Source organism: Tursiops truncatus, chromosome 2 (assembly GCF_011762595.2).
Source record: "Tursiops truncatus isolate mTurTru1 chromosome 2, mTurTru1.mat.Y, whole genome shotgun sequence".
Lineage (NCBI taxonomy): Eukaryota > Metazoa > Chordata > Mammalia > Artiodactyla > Delphinidae > Tursiops > Tursiops truncatus.
Genome location: NC_047035.1, coordinates 21,803,762 through 21,821,306, shown reverse-complemented (window position 1 = coordinate 21,821,306; position 17,545 = coordinate 21,803,762). Strand labels below are relative to the sequence as shown.

At 36.3% G+C, this 17,545-nt stretch overlaps 1 protein-coding gene across 3 annotated transcripts in view; it reads right to left on the bottom strand.

Moving 5' to 3' along the window:
- Positions 1 to 256: 256 nt before the first annotated feature.
- SEL1L (SEL1L adaptor subunit of SYVN1 ubiquitin ligase) overlaps positions 257 to 17,545 on the bottom strand; it is a 56,753-nt gene continuing 39,464 nt past the window's right edge. For 2 of the 3 annotated variants that reach the window (XM_033850756.2, XM_004324389.3), the window contains 9 exons: positions 16,988 to 17,065; positions 15,875 to 15,937; positions 14,475 to 14,562; positions 14,003 to 14,151; positions 12,963 to 13,128; positions 12,360 to 12,434; positions 11,093 to 11,265; positions 7,322 to 7,450; positions 257 to 4,479 (listed from right to left, as the gene is read on the bottom strand). In XM_033850756.2, the coding sequence (XP_033706647.1) occupies positions 4,270 to 4,479; positions 7,322 to 7,450; positions 11,093 to 11,265; positions 12,360 to 12,434; positions 12,963 to 13,128; positions 14,003 to 14,151; positions 14,475 to 14,562; positions 15,875 to 15,937; positions 16,988 to 17,065 (1,131 nt within the window). In that variant the 3' untranslated portion in view covers positions 257 to 4,269. The remainder of the gene's footprint in view (positions 4,480 to 7,321; positions 7,451 to 11,092; positions 11,266 to 12,359; positions 12,435 to 12,962; positions 13,129 to 14,002; positions 14,152 to 14,474; positions 14,563 to 15,874; positions 15,938 to 16,987; positions 17,066 to 17,545) is intronic. The other variant, XM_073800168.1, reaches the window with a different exon arrangement.

Here is a 17,545-nt window from a genome sequence, read left to right as displayed (position 1 = left end):
TCAAAGATCTGAGATTTAAAAAGGGAAACATGTCTTAGCAAATTCATATTCTGCAGGATAAAATTCAACTTATAGAAATCTGAATTTCAATAGTTAAAAGTAAATGTAAGATGGATTCAAACTGCCCCTAATCAATGCTTTCTAGAAGTTTCTGAATTTCCAAAATGGTTCATGAAAAAATTGAATGATTCAGGTTTTAAAAAAAGTCTGCCTGGAGAGGTGCCTGGCCATGGTATGTTATAGCATACAGGATAACCAGAGGTGGAATCTTTATTTCACAGGTTTCAAGATACAGTACAAAACGAATCTGTACATCTCTCTATTAACAGGATTTGTTTACACAATTATATTACACTTCACCAGCCTTTATATTGAATTTAATTAAATACAAAATAAATTTACAAAAAGTCTACCATGGTGCTCTTTCCAATGCCAGCTTACGGTCTTTTAAAACGTCTCCTAAATATTGATAGTGGTTACACCTTGATCGTATCAATATTATGATTTTTTTTTTAATCAAAGAGAATAGTGTCATCTTGTTATTCCAAACAGGAAAGCCGGTGCATGAGAGGTGACTCCCTGCACACAACCGAGACATCCTTCTCACGCGCACATCAGGTTTTTACTTGTGCAAATAGTCACTTTAAAAATACAAATCATTTTTACTTGGAATATTTTCAATTCTCTTGAAATACCAAGTGGAAGGAGAAATGTAGCTTCTTTTCGAGGACTACTACACATTTAAAAATCAGGTAGTGCCTGTGACAATATGATATTCAGAAATTTTGTATTTTCATTTACATTTGAGAGCAATGACTAATGAAAAGTATTTTCGTGAAAATAGAAGTTTCTTCTGCTTTATTTCTTGCACAGTTGTAGTCATAATATTGTATAACATAATTAAATTCACTTTCAAAACAAACACTACCTGTTATTGGGACAAATGTAGCCCACGTTGCTCTTCTTGGTAGGTAGAGGGGCTATTTCTCTGAAGTACTTTTTGTTTTGAAATGTGCATGTGAAATGTTAGTCCAAACCTCTGAAAAAGGTTTTCTGCAGATGTAGCTAGACAATATAATACACATGCTACACACATGAAGAGCTGTGGTCTTCATTTATAGGCTTGCATGCATACTTCCAAACACTGGTTTGAAGAACAAACATGAGGAGCAAAGAAAGGGAGAAAAAAAAAGCTTATACAAAATACTTAAGTTTCCTGGAGGCAACAGCAGCTCCTTAATTAAATAAAGCAACAGATCATGGCCAGATCACCAGCAGAAGTTTCTACAACTTCCCAATGGTACAGAGATAAAATGGCTTAGCAGTAAAACTCTCACAAATTAACCTTATATGCACAAAATAACCTTATATGCAAAGGGTAACACATCCTCAACAGTATTAAGATTAATGACTCACAAGTTCATGTAAATGCTAAATAACAATGAATTCGGAAAAAAAGAAACCTTTTGGTTTAATTTTTCTGTGCCATTGGATATTAACCAAAAATAAGATAAGCCTTACCCAGAATACAGAAACAAAAGCTCCAAAAACAAAAAGGAAAAAAAAAAACAAACCAAGTCCCAAACCCCAATGCTACCTTTGTTAACATAAAACAAAAAGCAAAACAGATAGTCTCAAGACTCTGGAACAGTTGACTAACCAAGAAACCAAATGCACAAGAGAATAGAAGCTAAGTAGAGTACTATTGTCATCACCTTGGAAGGCAGGAAGACAGACTATAAAAGGGATCGGGAGAGAAGGGCTACCACGGAGAAATGAAGCCGTACTCTGCTAGCTCTAAATTCTAACATTAAAACTCCTGAATCCTGGAGTTAGTTTAATGTCACTGACATTAACTAGCTTTAGTTACTGTCATTTTATTCAAATGGATGCCATTTGATTAGGTAGGTATTGAGCATTATTTTAGGAGAAACACCAAACCCAGTTCCTATTTGCTTAGGTATCATGTCTCTTGTACAGAATGAAAAAGGGAACAAAGTATTTTGAGACAGTCTTTAAATGAAGCCATAGGAACGAAGTTATTTTAAATTTACCATTCAAATTTCCAGTAGCAAATGACCCAGGGTAAAACAGGAGGTGGACAAAAGCCAAGAAAAAGATCTATTTGGGAGATTAATAAAAAGGACATGGCTAGTGGTACACTACCGGGAAGTTATTGCCTGGAGAACAAGACCACGCTTTCCCACCTGCCTCTGGGTAGTGCACACTGCTTTAAGAAATGTTTTTTCAAAGTACTAACAGAGGGAAGTAAAGATAGAGATAAGAATGCTGCTAAAGGAAAAATTAGGTGGATGGTAGAAAAATACGGAAGTTTAGTTGTTCAAGTTTTAAATAAATTAAAACAGTTCCTTCGAAATGAAGCGTGGCTGCTACTGTGGATCATACTTATTTTGAAGATTGGGGGAGAACGGGCAGGGGTGAAGACACCAACATACTGTACCGACTGTACTCAAATCTCTAATGTAAGAGATCAAACAAGTCTTAATATTTACATGAGCTGCCCAAAGCAACATGACACTTCTGAGGGTAAAATTTCTTACCTTTCAGATCTGCATTTGTACATATGGTTCTCGCTGTCATCACCTCTTCCTATTAGAAGCAATTATCTAGGAGGAAAGTTTGCTTACCAGGTTTCTCATAATACTCTAAACACCAAAAAAGCACACTACTTCACATTTAGAGCCTTCATGTTCATTACAGACTAATTCACTCTAGTTCTAAATACAATCTCTACTTCAAAAACCAAAGTCTTACAACTCTTCAAGTTTTCTGGCAGATAAGGGGTTATGGAAAAAGAGTATAAAGATTAATATAAACAGATGAGGTCAGCAGGCACAGAAAGCCTGCTCACACACTAAGAGAGCCTCAGACCAGATACAGGCTGGTGAACGCTGCCATCCGACAACAAAAAGGAATACAATTTGGTTGAAGTTTTAATTTTTTCATTTGTGGTATGTGACCTTCTCTGTTTTCTTTGTTGTTGCTGTCGTTGTTGTTTTCTGTAGTACTTAACCAGACAATTCTGAAGTGTAATAGCCTTGATTTTCCTGATGTTAACAGTGGGAGGGTGGTGAATACGAAAGCTAAGCAAGTGGTTGATCTTCTACTGTAACATCAAACTGCAGAAATAAAAATCTCCCTGAACAGTACAAACAGGCTTTGGCTTTCCTCAACCACTGATTTTAATGCATCTCAGATTCTCTGAGTGTTAGTATTGTAATGGTAGTCACTGTATGCCATAGCTTGGCAACAATATTTCATATTTTAAAAATTCAGGAGGGTGGTCTGTTCTTTTGCAATAAGAAATGCAAAGTAAAATAAATCCTGGTAACAAATGCTTCAACTTTTGGGAAAGTGTGTCTGTGATCCTGGTACCCCACTCAGAGTTCTTCAATATTGTTTTCTAATCTCTCCCCTTTAGTCCATCCTCTGGCTTCCAGATAAAGGCTCTGTATACTCAAAACAAGCAAGCAAATTACATTGAGTAATTTGGGGCAAGTTCACGTGTTAGCTCAAGAAGTCAGTTCACAATGTTTTCTATATATTCCATTCCAAGGAAATGAAGTTCACATAAAACTCTTTAACATGGCCTTTCAGTCTTTGAAGGAGAGAAGTATGGTATAAAGTATGACAATCACCAACAGTAAGAAACCTCCCAACCTTGCCTTTTAAAGTAATAAATATGCTGAATATGTATACTTGCATGTGGCCTGGTAAAAGTTCCTCGGTTATCGCAGTTCTGAAACACTTTGAAGACTTTTTTTTTTTTTTAACTTAAAAGGCAGTTCTATTTTCAGACTTTCAAACATGTTAAGGTTAAATCTGCAACTAACTGGGTTTTCCTTTTTACATCGATCAGTTTTTAGTGTCGACGCATGAGACCTTAAAGATGGTTGACAGAACTAATGCACATTGAAAGAATGACCAAAAGGACCCAAGAAAGATAGCTGGACACAGCAGACATTACCTTGAGTGTCTCACATGTTTCCAGGAAAAAAAAAGGGGGGGCAGGGGAGCCACTGAGAGTTGTTATTCCATACGGCACTGAAACGGACATTCAACTCAGTTTAGGTAAGAGTTACTTATCCCTGAAAATAAAGGCATCAGATTCTAAGCAGCTTTAGGAATTCAATGCTTCCTTGTGCCTCTTCCAGGAGGTGGCCACTGATCCAAAGTCCTAAATCAAATGCAAGTGTTCTTGGTAAACGATTTCCTTGTTTGTCACTGGTCAAGGCTGGCCGCCGTGGGTCACTGTGGTGGCTGCTGCTCGGGCGGCCCCTCCTGCTGTGGTGGTGCTGGCCGTGGCCCGGGAGGCCTGGGGACAGGCATGTCCTGGTGCTGCCTCTGCCTGTAAGCGATAACTGTCCCCAACAGCAATGCGATGATGGTCATGAGGTAAAGGTCCCACTCAGGTCCCAAAAGCTGGTCCATATCAAGCTGGGTGAACAGATCTCGAAGCTTAATGAGAAAAGTATAAAAATCATTATGATCATTAAAATATAATAGAAGGAGCTAGGAAAGTTACATCACAGATTAGAGATAAATACAGAATTTATTAAATCAATTGGTTTTAGTAACATTTTGCAATGTGTTCCAAAAAAAAGGGTTTTGCTAAACTCAGAACTACCATATGACCCAGCAATTCCACTCCTGGGTATATATCCGAAAAAACAGAAACACTAATTCTAAAAGATACATGCACCCCAATGTTCATAGCAGCATTATTCATAATTGTCAAGATGTGGAAGCAACCTAAGTGTCCATCAACAGATGAATGGATAAAGAAGACGTGGTACATATATACACAATGGAACATTACTCAGCCATAATAAAGAATGAAATTTTGCCATCTGCAGCAAAATGGATGGACTCGGAGGGCATTATGTTAAGTGAAATAAGTCAGACAGAGAAAGACAAATAGTGTACGATATCACTTATATGCAGAATCTAAAAAATACAACAAACTAGCGAATATAACAAAACAGAAGCAGGATCAGATATAGAGAACAAACTAGTGGTCATCAGTGGGGAGAGGGAAGAGGCGGAGGGGCAATATAGGGGTAGGAGACTAAGAGGTACAAACTATTAGGTATAAAATAAGCTACAAGGATATATCATACAACATGGGAATTATAGCCACTATTTTATAACTGTAAATGGAGTATAACCTATAAAAATTGTGAATCACTATATTGTACACCTGTAACTCTATATAGTATTGTATATCAACTATACTTCAATTAAAAAAATAAAACCCACCAGACTTTAACAAAGGATCCAATCTAATAAAATTAAGGATAAAACAAGACAAAAATATAAAGACAATGAGTTCAACTGAAAAAAAAATTTTTAAAAGCCTGAAACTCAAAATAATGTCTGAGGACCAGAGCTATGTATGGTTCCTTTCCATCAGTAACCTAATGCACTGATTTCCAACCATTTTTCACAGGAAATATTTGAAACAAACACTGGGGACAATGGAGGATGAAGGTGGGGTGGAAATCAGTATCTTGGCACACCTCACCTATAACCTATTTCTAGTGTTGACACACTAGCTAAAAAGCTCTCTTCTAATGAAAGCAGGGCTATTTTACTACTTCTCTCATGTAACTGAAGATGACAGGAATTCAGAAATTTAATAGCTGAACAAATAATGCTTTTTAGTTAGGATTTAACTAAATATTTAACAACTGAAATTGAACTTAAAACTTATTTTCTTCATTTATGATATTTTAATTGTTTTAATGTCACTTAAGTTATTCCTGGTATTTTCTGACTGATGCTTACCCACAAAGAAAGTAAATATGGGGCATAATCCTTTATGTTTAAAAAATTACATTTAAAAGGTCCCCATAATATAATATTTGTAGGTACAGGTGCTAAAATTTTTCTGGAAAAAAAATTATAACAAACTATTAACTGTGTTCCCTGGGGTGGGACCCGCAATAGGAGACTTTGTTTTTCTGTATTTTTTGACTTTCTTACCATCAATACTTATTACTCTTTTTTTTTTTTTTTTAAGTTGGAATATCTAGGTGGTAGGATTACCGGGCATTTTATTGTCTTCTTGAAACTTCTGTATAAAACACAACAACTTAACATGGTGTATCACATGACCAAATCCTAGACTGTAATCAGTAGTTTATTAGTGATAAAAACTGTGAGAGACAAGGGTCTGAAATAGTCCTGAGAAAGAAAGAGCAGGCGGACACACTGTTAGCTTTTCAGTTAAAGGAACAAGGATCCTTTGAGTTAACGGAGCGTACAGCATACCCTGGCTCACGCTATTGAACAATTATAAATTTGACATTACAAATGTATAAGCAATCAAGAGGACAGAGGCCAACATCTCCAGCCCTCTGGAGCCCTATACGTGGAGGACCTCAGTGCACGTGCTAGGGCTGCAAAAGGGAGGAGTTGTCGAATTTCTCTTTATAGATGCTGAAGCAGCATGGACTAAATTTACTTCTGTGTAACAAAGAGGGAATGCCCCTTCCAGAATCTAGTGCTGAAATGGTGCATCAACTTGTTCTAAAAGATATTAACAAAAGGTTGAAACATCATCCTTTTCTGGTCTGGCGTGAATTAAAGTTAAATAGCCCTTCTTTCTGCATACATTTTAGGACTTTCAGAGTTAAATGCTGCACCAGTGAATCCATTAGGAGGAACGATAGGTACTGTAAACAAAACAGAAAACTGGAGAACCCAAGAGCACCAACATTGTGTTGGTAACTAGAGTTGGTAGTTTTGAAGAGAATGGGTAACCCACCCATCTCCTAGCAAAGTTCTATCATTAAGCATATTTAAATAATTCAAGGTATTTTTAGAAAATATAGTTTCAGTGGTATTTTTAACATGTTCCACTATCAGAAGAATCTGAAGTACAAGAGCCTGGACAGGTTCTCAGGTTCTACTTCTTTTCATGTCTTAAATTCTCTTTTTAAGGGGCTGGTCTGAGTCACTGCTAGGCAGTCATCTGATTTAATGTTTACTGGAATTAGTTAACTACTATTTCAAATTGCCATGGTTTAGTCTCAGTTTTCCCTAAACCAGGAAACATCTGCACCAATGAAAAATACTTTAGCACTGGGAACCACTGTCAAATGTTACCTGGGAACTGTTAAGTGCTTTGTGGCTATACTCATCCCTCATCTGATGAGGTCCCTTCATCTGGGAAGGAGGAAAGAGACCAGACACTTGCAGGTCCTTCCTCCCCTCCCCCAACTTTGCAAAAACGAAACTGTGGACTGAGAAGGTTACATCATTTGTATTCTAGTTAAAAGAGACATGGACCACTTACATTTGTTTCCCGTATGTACTGCAAGAAATAGACAATACCCAATTTGCAGAGTGCTAGGAAGACTGGTACTTGTGCATCTGGGCTGGCTTCCGCTGCCATGTCATAAAAACGTTTTGCAAGGTGAATATCCTATAATACGGGTAGTAAACCAAAGTTCATTTCTTGTTAAACTAAGTAAAAATAATTACTATTTATATATTAGGAAAGTTTATTTTACCTTTCAAGTTTCATTTTAAAATTTCCCTTACCTAAAGAAAAAAACCCAAGCTTTAATTAGGTAAAATTTGTTTAATTATCTAACTGCTTAATTTTGAAAAACTTAGTTGAAAAATTTAAAAGTTAACTTGTGTTCCCCTGATCTGACATCCCACTTGCTGTGCAGATACGGTGGACACAGCTATATACCTATGCATAACACTGTTAACCTGGAGACTTCCAGGAGTGACCTGTAAGTCTCAAGTTAATATTTTCCTACTTATAACCAGTCAGTGTAAGCAATTCCTGATTTCAGTCTGCAACAGTGATCTTCAAACTGGGGTAGACATACTCAAAGTTTTCCAAGGGGTGCATGCATGGACAGCGATAAGGGACTTGCATTCTGTGTTTTCCTGTCTTAGATGTATTTCTATAAAGGGCAAAACAAGTCATTACTAATTTTGGCCCAGGTTGGAGTGCTCTGCATTTAGATAAGTGGTAGAATGGGATGGTGGGAGGTGCAAAATTCTCATTTAACAACCTCACTTCTCCCATCCCCTGACTACTGTCAAAGAATACCAAACTCATAGGTAAGAATTCCATGAGACATGGGAAAGAAAGGCTAAACATTAAGACTGACTTTTTCTACATATTTAAATATAAGCAGTTACTTTCAGCTGTTCTCCATACTTGTCCCTAAGGTGAATCCTTTTAGTTAAAAAGAAGAGCACCTTCAAATAAAAGTAACAGCATGGTCAGTGTCTTTGACTTTTTAAAAAATGTAACAAATTTTATTTGTAGTAATATTTCAGAAGACTGCCCTGCATCTCTCTCATCCTCGAGCACACACACATATTGATATCTACACTGTTATATTTAGGATATTAAGCCAAAGAGAGATTCATGAAAACAGAAAAGTATATTTTTCAAGATTCATGATAACGGAAAAGTATATTTTTCAAGATCATGCATCAAACTTTATGTGATCTGCAGACTCTGTGTGGATGATTCAATAGGGTAATTAAATCTTATCTATCAATCAAATCCTGAATTATTTATTCCAATTATAACCAATCCTCATCTTGTTTAATACTTAATATTTTTCTATCTATACTGGATGCTGGACTGATTAGCTTTTAGAGTATGAGTATCTCTTTTATTTAAAAAAACAGAAAACATAAGAAAAGGTGATCATAATGTCTTATAAAAACGAATGAAATTATTCTGATTTTTATACATGATTAATTATTCTTAAAAGCTGAATCCCAGGGTTCCCTCCCCTAATGCTAATCAAAGGAATTCTATCCCTTTTATCATAGTCTTTATTCATAAGAATTTGTATAAGCTTTACATTACAAATTAAATTATGAGAAAAGCACTGATTAATTTTCTTGTTTTCTTGTCTTACAGCCTATTATAAAAACAGACTGTTATATTACTTTAATTCTGATTGTCTTTAGCAAATTATTACTAAGCGTATAAAAACCATAACTTACGGGTAATCTTTACATTAGGCATCAAACCCATATTACTTTTATTTGAATTAACAAAGTCAGACTTTCTGATAGAAACTAAGTCTGATTTGGCTGACTGATCTGACAATGCAGGGAGGCTTCAACAACTATGTTACATGGCAGAGATTGTCCATGAACTGAACGCACTCAGCCTGCAGCTCCAGATTCTTGATAAAACTATATTCAAGTATCTTATATTAATATAAATGTAAAATATCAAAACTTACATATTGGAATTAAAATACTCAAGTGTAATAAAATAAAAAAGCACTTTGACAAAAAACAGTGCATTAACAAAATGAAATGAACAACCTTCTAGATTTAAAAGCACATAAGGTCACAAAGTGTCTCTAAGTGACTGAATGAGCAAGGAGTATCATTAGCTATTGATAAGCCTTGGGAAAGCCTTTTAGACATCACTCCCAGAAACTGAGAAAGTATGAGTCCAGTGATCAGGGAACACCTCCTTTTGCAAGTCTCTAGTTTCCAAATCTTTGCTTTCAACAGAACTGAACAGAGGCTTAACCAAGTTATCAAGTGACAGATCATTAGAAATAATTTTAATGACAGATCAGTCTGATTTTTGGCATATGTTATGGACTAAATGTTTGTGTATCCCCAAAATTCATATGTGAAACCCTACTCCCTAATGTGATGGTATGAGGAAGTGAGGCCTTTGAGAGGTAATTAGGATTGGATGAGGTCATAAGGGTAGAGCGCTCATGAACGGAATTAGTGTCCTTATCAGAATCCCTAAAGAGCTTGCTGCTTCTCTCTCGCTCTTTCCTCTTGAGAGGACACAGAGAGAAGAGGGCCTTCACCAGACACCAAATCTGCTGGCACCTTGATCTTCAACTTCCCGGTCTCCAGAACTGTGAGAAATAAATGCCTGTCGTTCAAGCCACGGTGCTATAGTATTGTCACTGCAGTCCAAACTACCAAGACGGCATACAACTCTAAAGCAGTTTAAAGAATTAAGTGACCTTACTATAATAAAATTCTTCCCATTCCCATATACTTATTTATGTGAACAAGGTTCCAGTCATATATTTATAAAATGAAAACAAGAATTAATGGTAAACCTGTTCCACGATACTTAGGCTAATTTTTAAAAATGCTCTATTTATCTCATTAAAAGATACATTTTCAATAATTACCACAAAAAGTAAAATTTTATCAAATTTATAATATCATGAAGTTGATGAGAACAATAGTATATTAATAACTGACCAACTATGGCTAATAATATCTCGAGAATTTTTCTTAATACTTAAGAGCCTATAATCACAGGAAATAAAATTCAAATTTGAATTTATACACTTTTTTGTTTCAGATAAGCATGATCAGTGATCAGTACATTACACTGGTATACAATTCTGTGGGAATAATGGACTAAAATATAAATTCAGGGAGAAAAGGAAAAGATACTATTTTCATTTAACGAATTTGCTGTGTATTTTTAAAAAATTAATAATGGGGTTATCAAATTATTTTGGTACTTAAAGTAATTTAGTCATTTTATTTATAAAAATGTTAGTGTTTAAAATAGCTAGGACTTAGACCCTTTGAAACTTATGATGAGATATTTTAAATGTCAAATTAAAAATGTGCAAGAGGATACACAGTTTTTCAAAATTATTTTAAGGGTACACAGGCAAAAACTTAAGACCGTGGGTCTAAACAATGTTAGACTTCAATAGGAAGGTAAAAGAATGAATATATTAAATTCATTTCAAAATAATCTAGAAATGATAGAATTTGGCTATTGATGGACAGTTTCTCAAACAGCAGTTATCAACAGAGGCAGCACTGCTTTTCCGTTTTCATGAATCTATCTTTGGCTTAATATCCTAAATATAACAGTGTAGATATCAATATGTGTGTGTGCTCGAGGATGAGAGAGATGCAGGGCAGTCTTCTGAAATATTACAAAACTGTCTCTTAAGTTAGCACCTAAAATCTGAGCACATTCGAAAGCAAACTTATTTCCTATAAAAATGAAGATGTTTCCCCCCAAATCACAATTACATTATCCATACGTTTGTTTCACAGTCACACTCACCTGTTTAATGCCTAGTCCTTTCTCATGCATATATCCCAGGTTAAACATAGCTTGTGCACTGTGCTGCTGCTCAGATGCTAGGCGATAATGAATAAACGCCGTCTCATAATCTACGTCAGTGCCAAATCCATAGAAATGGTAGTCTCCAAGCTTAATTCTAGCCACAGTATAGCCTGAAACAAAAGGTAAATGCAAAACTGCCAATAAATAAGGTGTGTTGAAAACAGACCAAACTCTTATTTCTCCTCCTGCTAACATGTTTATATAAAATAAATGTTAATTTGTAACACACGAACTTTATAACAAATTCTTCAGCCAACATAGAAATTCGGTAAAAATTTAACTAGAAGGGTTGCTTTTCCGAAGAAGGCTTTTGTAATAGTCAGGGAGAGGTAAAACAAAGTGGGTGTAATCTCTATTTCACTAATAATACTCCTCAGATGATCAATCACTCTACTCTGTCATTTAACATTTTAAAATAATTCAACTGGGGACTTCCCTGGTGGCGCAGTGATTAGGAGTCCGCCTGCCGGTGCAGGGGACATGGGTTTGATCCCTGGTCCAGGAAGATCCCACATGCCACAGAGCAACTAAGCCCGTGCACCACAACTACTGAAGCCTGCATGCCTAGAGCCCACGAACCACAAGAGAAGCCACCGCAATGAGAAGCCCGTGCACGGCAAAGATGAGAAGCCCCTGCTCACAGCAACTAGACACAGCCCACACGCAGTAACAAAGACCCAAGGCAGCCAAAAATAAATAAATAAAATAAATAAATTTATTTTAAAAATAATAAAATAAAATAATTCAACTGGACCATTGTTTAGGCTTGGAGAAAGGGATAGGCAGACGATGTTGATAGTAGTATGTGTGAGAAAGAACTATTCAAATAAAAAGGAGTGGGGAAAGGCTGAAATCTTAGGTTTTACACCTATAGTCTATTACACGTTCTATTCAGTTCTCATTTAGTACAACATACTAGCCTCCAACTAAAAACCAAAGAGTAAAGCATAGTATGATATAAATGTCCAGTACGATAAAAACCTTGCAGTTCAACTTAGAAACCCTGGGACTGGAACTTCCATTTTAAGAATGAATACCAATCATGAAAGCAAACAAGTTAAGCTATAGTTAGTATCTCTGCTTAATTTTAAAGTGGTGAATGACATGATTTAATCTTTATGTGAGATTAAAAACAAACAAACAAAAAACAATAAAGAAAGGTCCCTGGGTAAAATTCTTATCCTAGAATTAAACAACCACTCACCTTGTGAGGCGGCCCGGTTCCAGTGTAGCAAAGCTCTGGGGTAAGTTTCATTCTCACCTACGATGGTTGCTTCTCCTACAAGGAAAGTTGAAATACAAATCAGGTGTTTAAGGAAAGGCCCTAGACTTTTAGGCTTTATCTGCAAACCAGGGTGGATACATGGAGCATAATTTAAATAAGTACTGGGATATAACAAATATTAAATGAAAAAACTATTGAAATTAAACAAGTATGGGAATAAAATACTGAGTTCAAAGGAATCATTGCATTCAGGGCAACACTACTTCCTGAGACATATTTTCACCACAGAACTAATAACGAGACTACTGAAACACTAGAGATCTACATACCACTGGAAAAGCAATGTTTCTGCATCAGCTGTAGTTTGAAAAATGTATTTACTGAAAGCAGTTAATTTTATGATGGACGTCAAATCCATTTCTATTGTCAAATGTATAAAACTAACTTTGATGGCTTAGAGATCTGAGGTAAAATAACTTGAGCATGTGTGCTGTTATGTTCTAGTTATAATAATAGAGAAGTATCTTTGTGGCTTTCCTTTTTAAACAGGTTAACCCAAGGCAGGACTAAAATGAACCTTACTCTGATCGAGAATGAAGGCTGCATTGCTTTGTGCCACTTCATAGCCTTGCTCCGCCAGCAGGAGGTACTGGATCACTGCGGCATTGTAGTCACCATCTTTATAGCTGTTATAGGCAGTCATGAGCCTCTCAGACCACCGGCCCCGTTCACATACATTCTTAAACAACTAAAAAAACAGGAAAAAAAAATCAATACAAAATTAAGAAAGGTATGTTGGAAAATCATTTCTGCACTTTGGCTATAAGCAATTGTTAAGCTTGCTCTCTCAATCAATCTCTGGCAGTTTTACTAAGTATATATATAAAAGTCTGGGATATTTATTTGAAGCTTTCACCTAGTCTTTAGAACAGGTTTATAAAAATAACAGCAAACAATTACATACCATTTACTCTGGCCAGGCACTGTCCTAGTGATTTATGTATAGTATGTATATTGACTCACTTACTCCTCCCATGAGGGACCACTCTCTTACGAGGTAAGTCCTAGTAACAAACAGCTTCATTTTACAAGCGAGGAAACTGAAGCATAGAGTGGTTTAGAAACTTTGCTAAGCGTTTCACAATGTCCTTCTAAAGTGCCAATTACGAGAAAGCTAACAACGTTCACTTAACATACACTTTTTGATGCTGACCATGTCTCAGATACTGTCTTAGGTGTTAGAGAGACTGTAGACAATAATATCTGCCCTTATAAACGCTCATTCCAGGAGGGAGAGACAAATGGAATAAGTGTGATTCTAACACACAGACCCTCAGAGCCTTCTTTCAGTATACCAGTGCTAGTTGGCTAAGTCTGTTTCTACTCTAGAAGAAATCATGCAAAGAAAACCAGAATTAAAACAGTAGGATTGGGGGTGGGGCAGGAGGGAGGTCCAAGAGAAAGGGGATATATGTATACATATAGCTGATTCACTGTTATACAGCGGAAACTAACACAACACTGTAAAGCGATTATACTCCAATAAAAAAATGAATAAAACAGCAGACTTTCCTATGGGGCAAATTAATTTCCTACATACAGGTTGGTAGAAAAGCCCTTACCTCCACTGCGGTGTGACATGATCGCATTACACCTGTGCCGCTGGCATGCATCTGAGCTAGGTTATAGAAAGCCAAGATATGGCCTCCCTGAGAAGCTAAATTAAAATACTTCAAGGCCTGTTTATAATCCCTCTTGACTCCAATGCCATCTGTAAGGAAAATTACACGAGAGGTTAGGAATAGTCTTAAATAAGATTTAGCTGAAGCGTCAGAGAAGCCTTACATAGGAATAAAACTAAATGAAATTCAGAATTCTTACTCTGGAAAGATGTGAATCTTATTAATATAGATTTGTACATCAATACAGATTAATATACTCTACAATGAAACATAAGATGCACACATCATTGTATTGGGAGGACATTAATCAGCTAGAAATTCGATAGCTCTCACTTCCATATCATAGTGGCATCTAGAGGAAAACAGGTAATTTAGATTTGGTGTGTCCATCATTAATTCCAGCATTACTTACTATAGTACATGGAGCCAAGCTGTAGCTGCCCATCCACCCAGCCTTGTTCAGCAGCTTTCTGGAAATACTTCAGTGCCAGATCATAATTCTGTAGAAAAAGAGGTCATATGATCACATGGTAAGAAAGTTCAAAAGGCTGATATACTCAGAAGTCAGGATATTCATTCATAAAAAGAATTAACAAGGCATACAGAAAATATTGTTAAAATCATTAAAAGGATGACCTTCTAATTTTTTATAATACAAAGATGGTAATATTTTTTAAGTCATGGGGGATTAACATTTAGGACTGTTAAAAAAAGCAAATATACTCTTTTGTGAAACAATTTGCATGTCTGCTCTCAGAAAGCATAAACAACACTAGTAGAACAGCCGGCCAGAAATTAAGAAACAGTCATCGTATCTTTTCGATTAACCAACTAACCCTTTTAAACCTCAATATTTCTAATATTAAATAAGAAAAATTCTCTCCTTATTTGTTCTTTCCTGGGTAGCTTATCAAACATTATATGATTATTATATTTCAAATATCAGACATATCCCCAAAGAAAAAATTAAAACAAAGGTCACTACTGGATTTCAGTACCCTAAAATGACTAGAAGGAATAAAAATGAGACCACATTACTGTCTTTTGTGCTAGGAAATACCTACAGATTAGAATTCTATACCTAGCTCTTAGTTTCGGGCCCAAATTAAAAGAACGTATTGCTTGGAGAGACCACACAGAGATGAGGATCCAGGAGCATCCAACATGAGCAAGTAGCACAGAAGAATGAAGAGCAATGGCCCAGGAAAACCAAGACAGCCCCCGGGAAGAAAGAGTTCAAGTAAGGTAGAACCAAAAAATGTCCTGTGGGGCTGACACTGAGGAGGTTACTGGTGAGCTATGTAGAGCAGTTACATGAGGTAAAATCCTGACTGTTGAGAGCTGAAGAGTGAATGGTAGCAGCTCACACAGTTCATTCTCTGGGGAAACGTGGCTTTGCAGGAAAGGGCTGGAGAGAAGAGAGGTGGTAGCTAGAAGGGCAAGGGGTAGAACAGAAAGCTTTTCTCCCTCTACATGGGAGGACTTAAGAATTTTCTTAGGCTTGGGTGAGGAAATAGCAGGGAGATATTTAAGTCTGGGAGAGATGGCAGAGTAGGTGGGGTAGAGAGCATAGATGGAACAATGAGAAACAGCTTCATACCTTAAGGAGAAGGTGCCAGAGACACAGCTATTCTAAGAAGGCAGCTGCTATGGTGGGATGGGGTAAGGGGTGGTAGGGAACCAAACTCAGAGTTTCAGCTTTGCTTATAATGAAACGGCCTCACCTGGGCTGACTGGGAGCTAGTTAAGGAATACTTCCCTATCTCACCAGCTGACGGCTCATTAAAGTCAGACGTCAGATTGAAGACTTACAACTTGAACTCCTCTCCCGTAGAGGTAAGCCATTCCAAGCCCACTCTGTCCAACTGGGTTGCCCTGCCAATCAGAGACAAAGTGAAAGATGCATTACAAAATAGGCAAGAATAAATGACTGCAAAAGAAATAATTTATGAGCATATTCAAAACATGTTTTAGTACTTTTCAATTTAAAACAAAATTTTCTCCTTCCCATCAGACTAAACATGATACTGAGTTTTAGAGATTTGACTTTCAGTAATTGCTGAAAAAGAGTAAATAGTAAATTCACTTACAATTAACTTTTGGTGACTTACCTTATGACTATCTGTTTCATGAATTTATGATATAAAACATGACATGTATTTAATCTTTTCAAAATTAAAAGTAGGTCATTGTTTTTCTTTTTGGTAGTTTTTCACTGGTAACCTCCCACCCCAATAAAGAAGATGCTGCCATGGGGCAGAATCAACGAATTAATATTGGGATCAGGTGGCAAGGATATGCTTAAGACTGTTGGAATGTTGTGGAGCAAAGACAATCATTGTTTTGAGACCGAAAAGAGAAAAATCTAGTATTCACCTAAACTCAGAAGGACAGAGCCATCTTTAAAAAAAGTGTCACAGTGCCCCTTTGGGAAACACTCCACTGACATTTGGGACTACAGTAACATGTACTAGTTGACAAAGAGGTCAGTGTACACACTGGAGCCAGAGGATCTTAAATATTCATAGGCAGCTTTCTCTGGGCCAAAGAAAGCCTAACTTATGTATCATGGTTATCAAAACTACCCAGTCATGTAAGCTTTAAACCTCAAGTTGCAACACAAATAGGATAAATTATATAACACCCAATTCCATTACTAAAATCATTATTTCCCTGATCAGGAAACTTCTCAATGAAATTGAAACAGAGAATTAATATTCAATAATCCAGTCCCTAAAAAAAATACATACTGCTTTTCACCGAGTAGGTTTTTTCTAGCCAATTCATCCATATGAATCATACTTACATAAGCACTTCCAATAATTGATGAAGTCGATTATGACTAACCCCCTTAACACAATAAACTTTCTTGAAAATAATAGTAATATGGTACACATTTCAATATACTGAGTCATGAAGTCTTACCATGTCAGCAGCTTTTTTAAAGTAGTGAAGAGCTGTCTCATTACTCTGAGGTACAATATCACTTCCCTCTGAATACATCTGAAAAACAGACCCCAATTTCAATATGAGCTGTAACCTTCTCTCCAATTACATTCTTCTCCTATCTCAGCTCATTCTGGGTTTTGTTAGATTTCATGGAATCTTTCAAAAAAGTTTAAAATTCCCCACAAGATATTTTAGAATTAAAAGCAAAACCTTAAAAGTAGACATTTTTTATATATTCTATGTCATGTCAAATTAATGACTTATCTATAAACATGAATATATAAAATCAGTTCACTGATCAAACTCAAAAGAAGAAATCTTTTTTATTAACTACAGTTATTTTATTTTATTTTTTAAACATCTTTATTGGAGTATAATTGCACTACAATGTTGTGTTAGTTTCTGCTGTATGACAAAGTGAATCAGCTATATGTATACATATATCCCCATATTCCTCCCTCTTGTGTCTCCCTCGCTCCCACCCTCCCTATCCCACCCCTGTAGGTGGTCACAAAGTACTGAGCTAATCCCTGT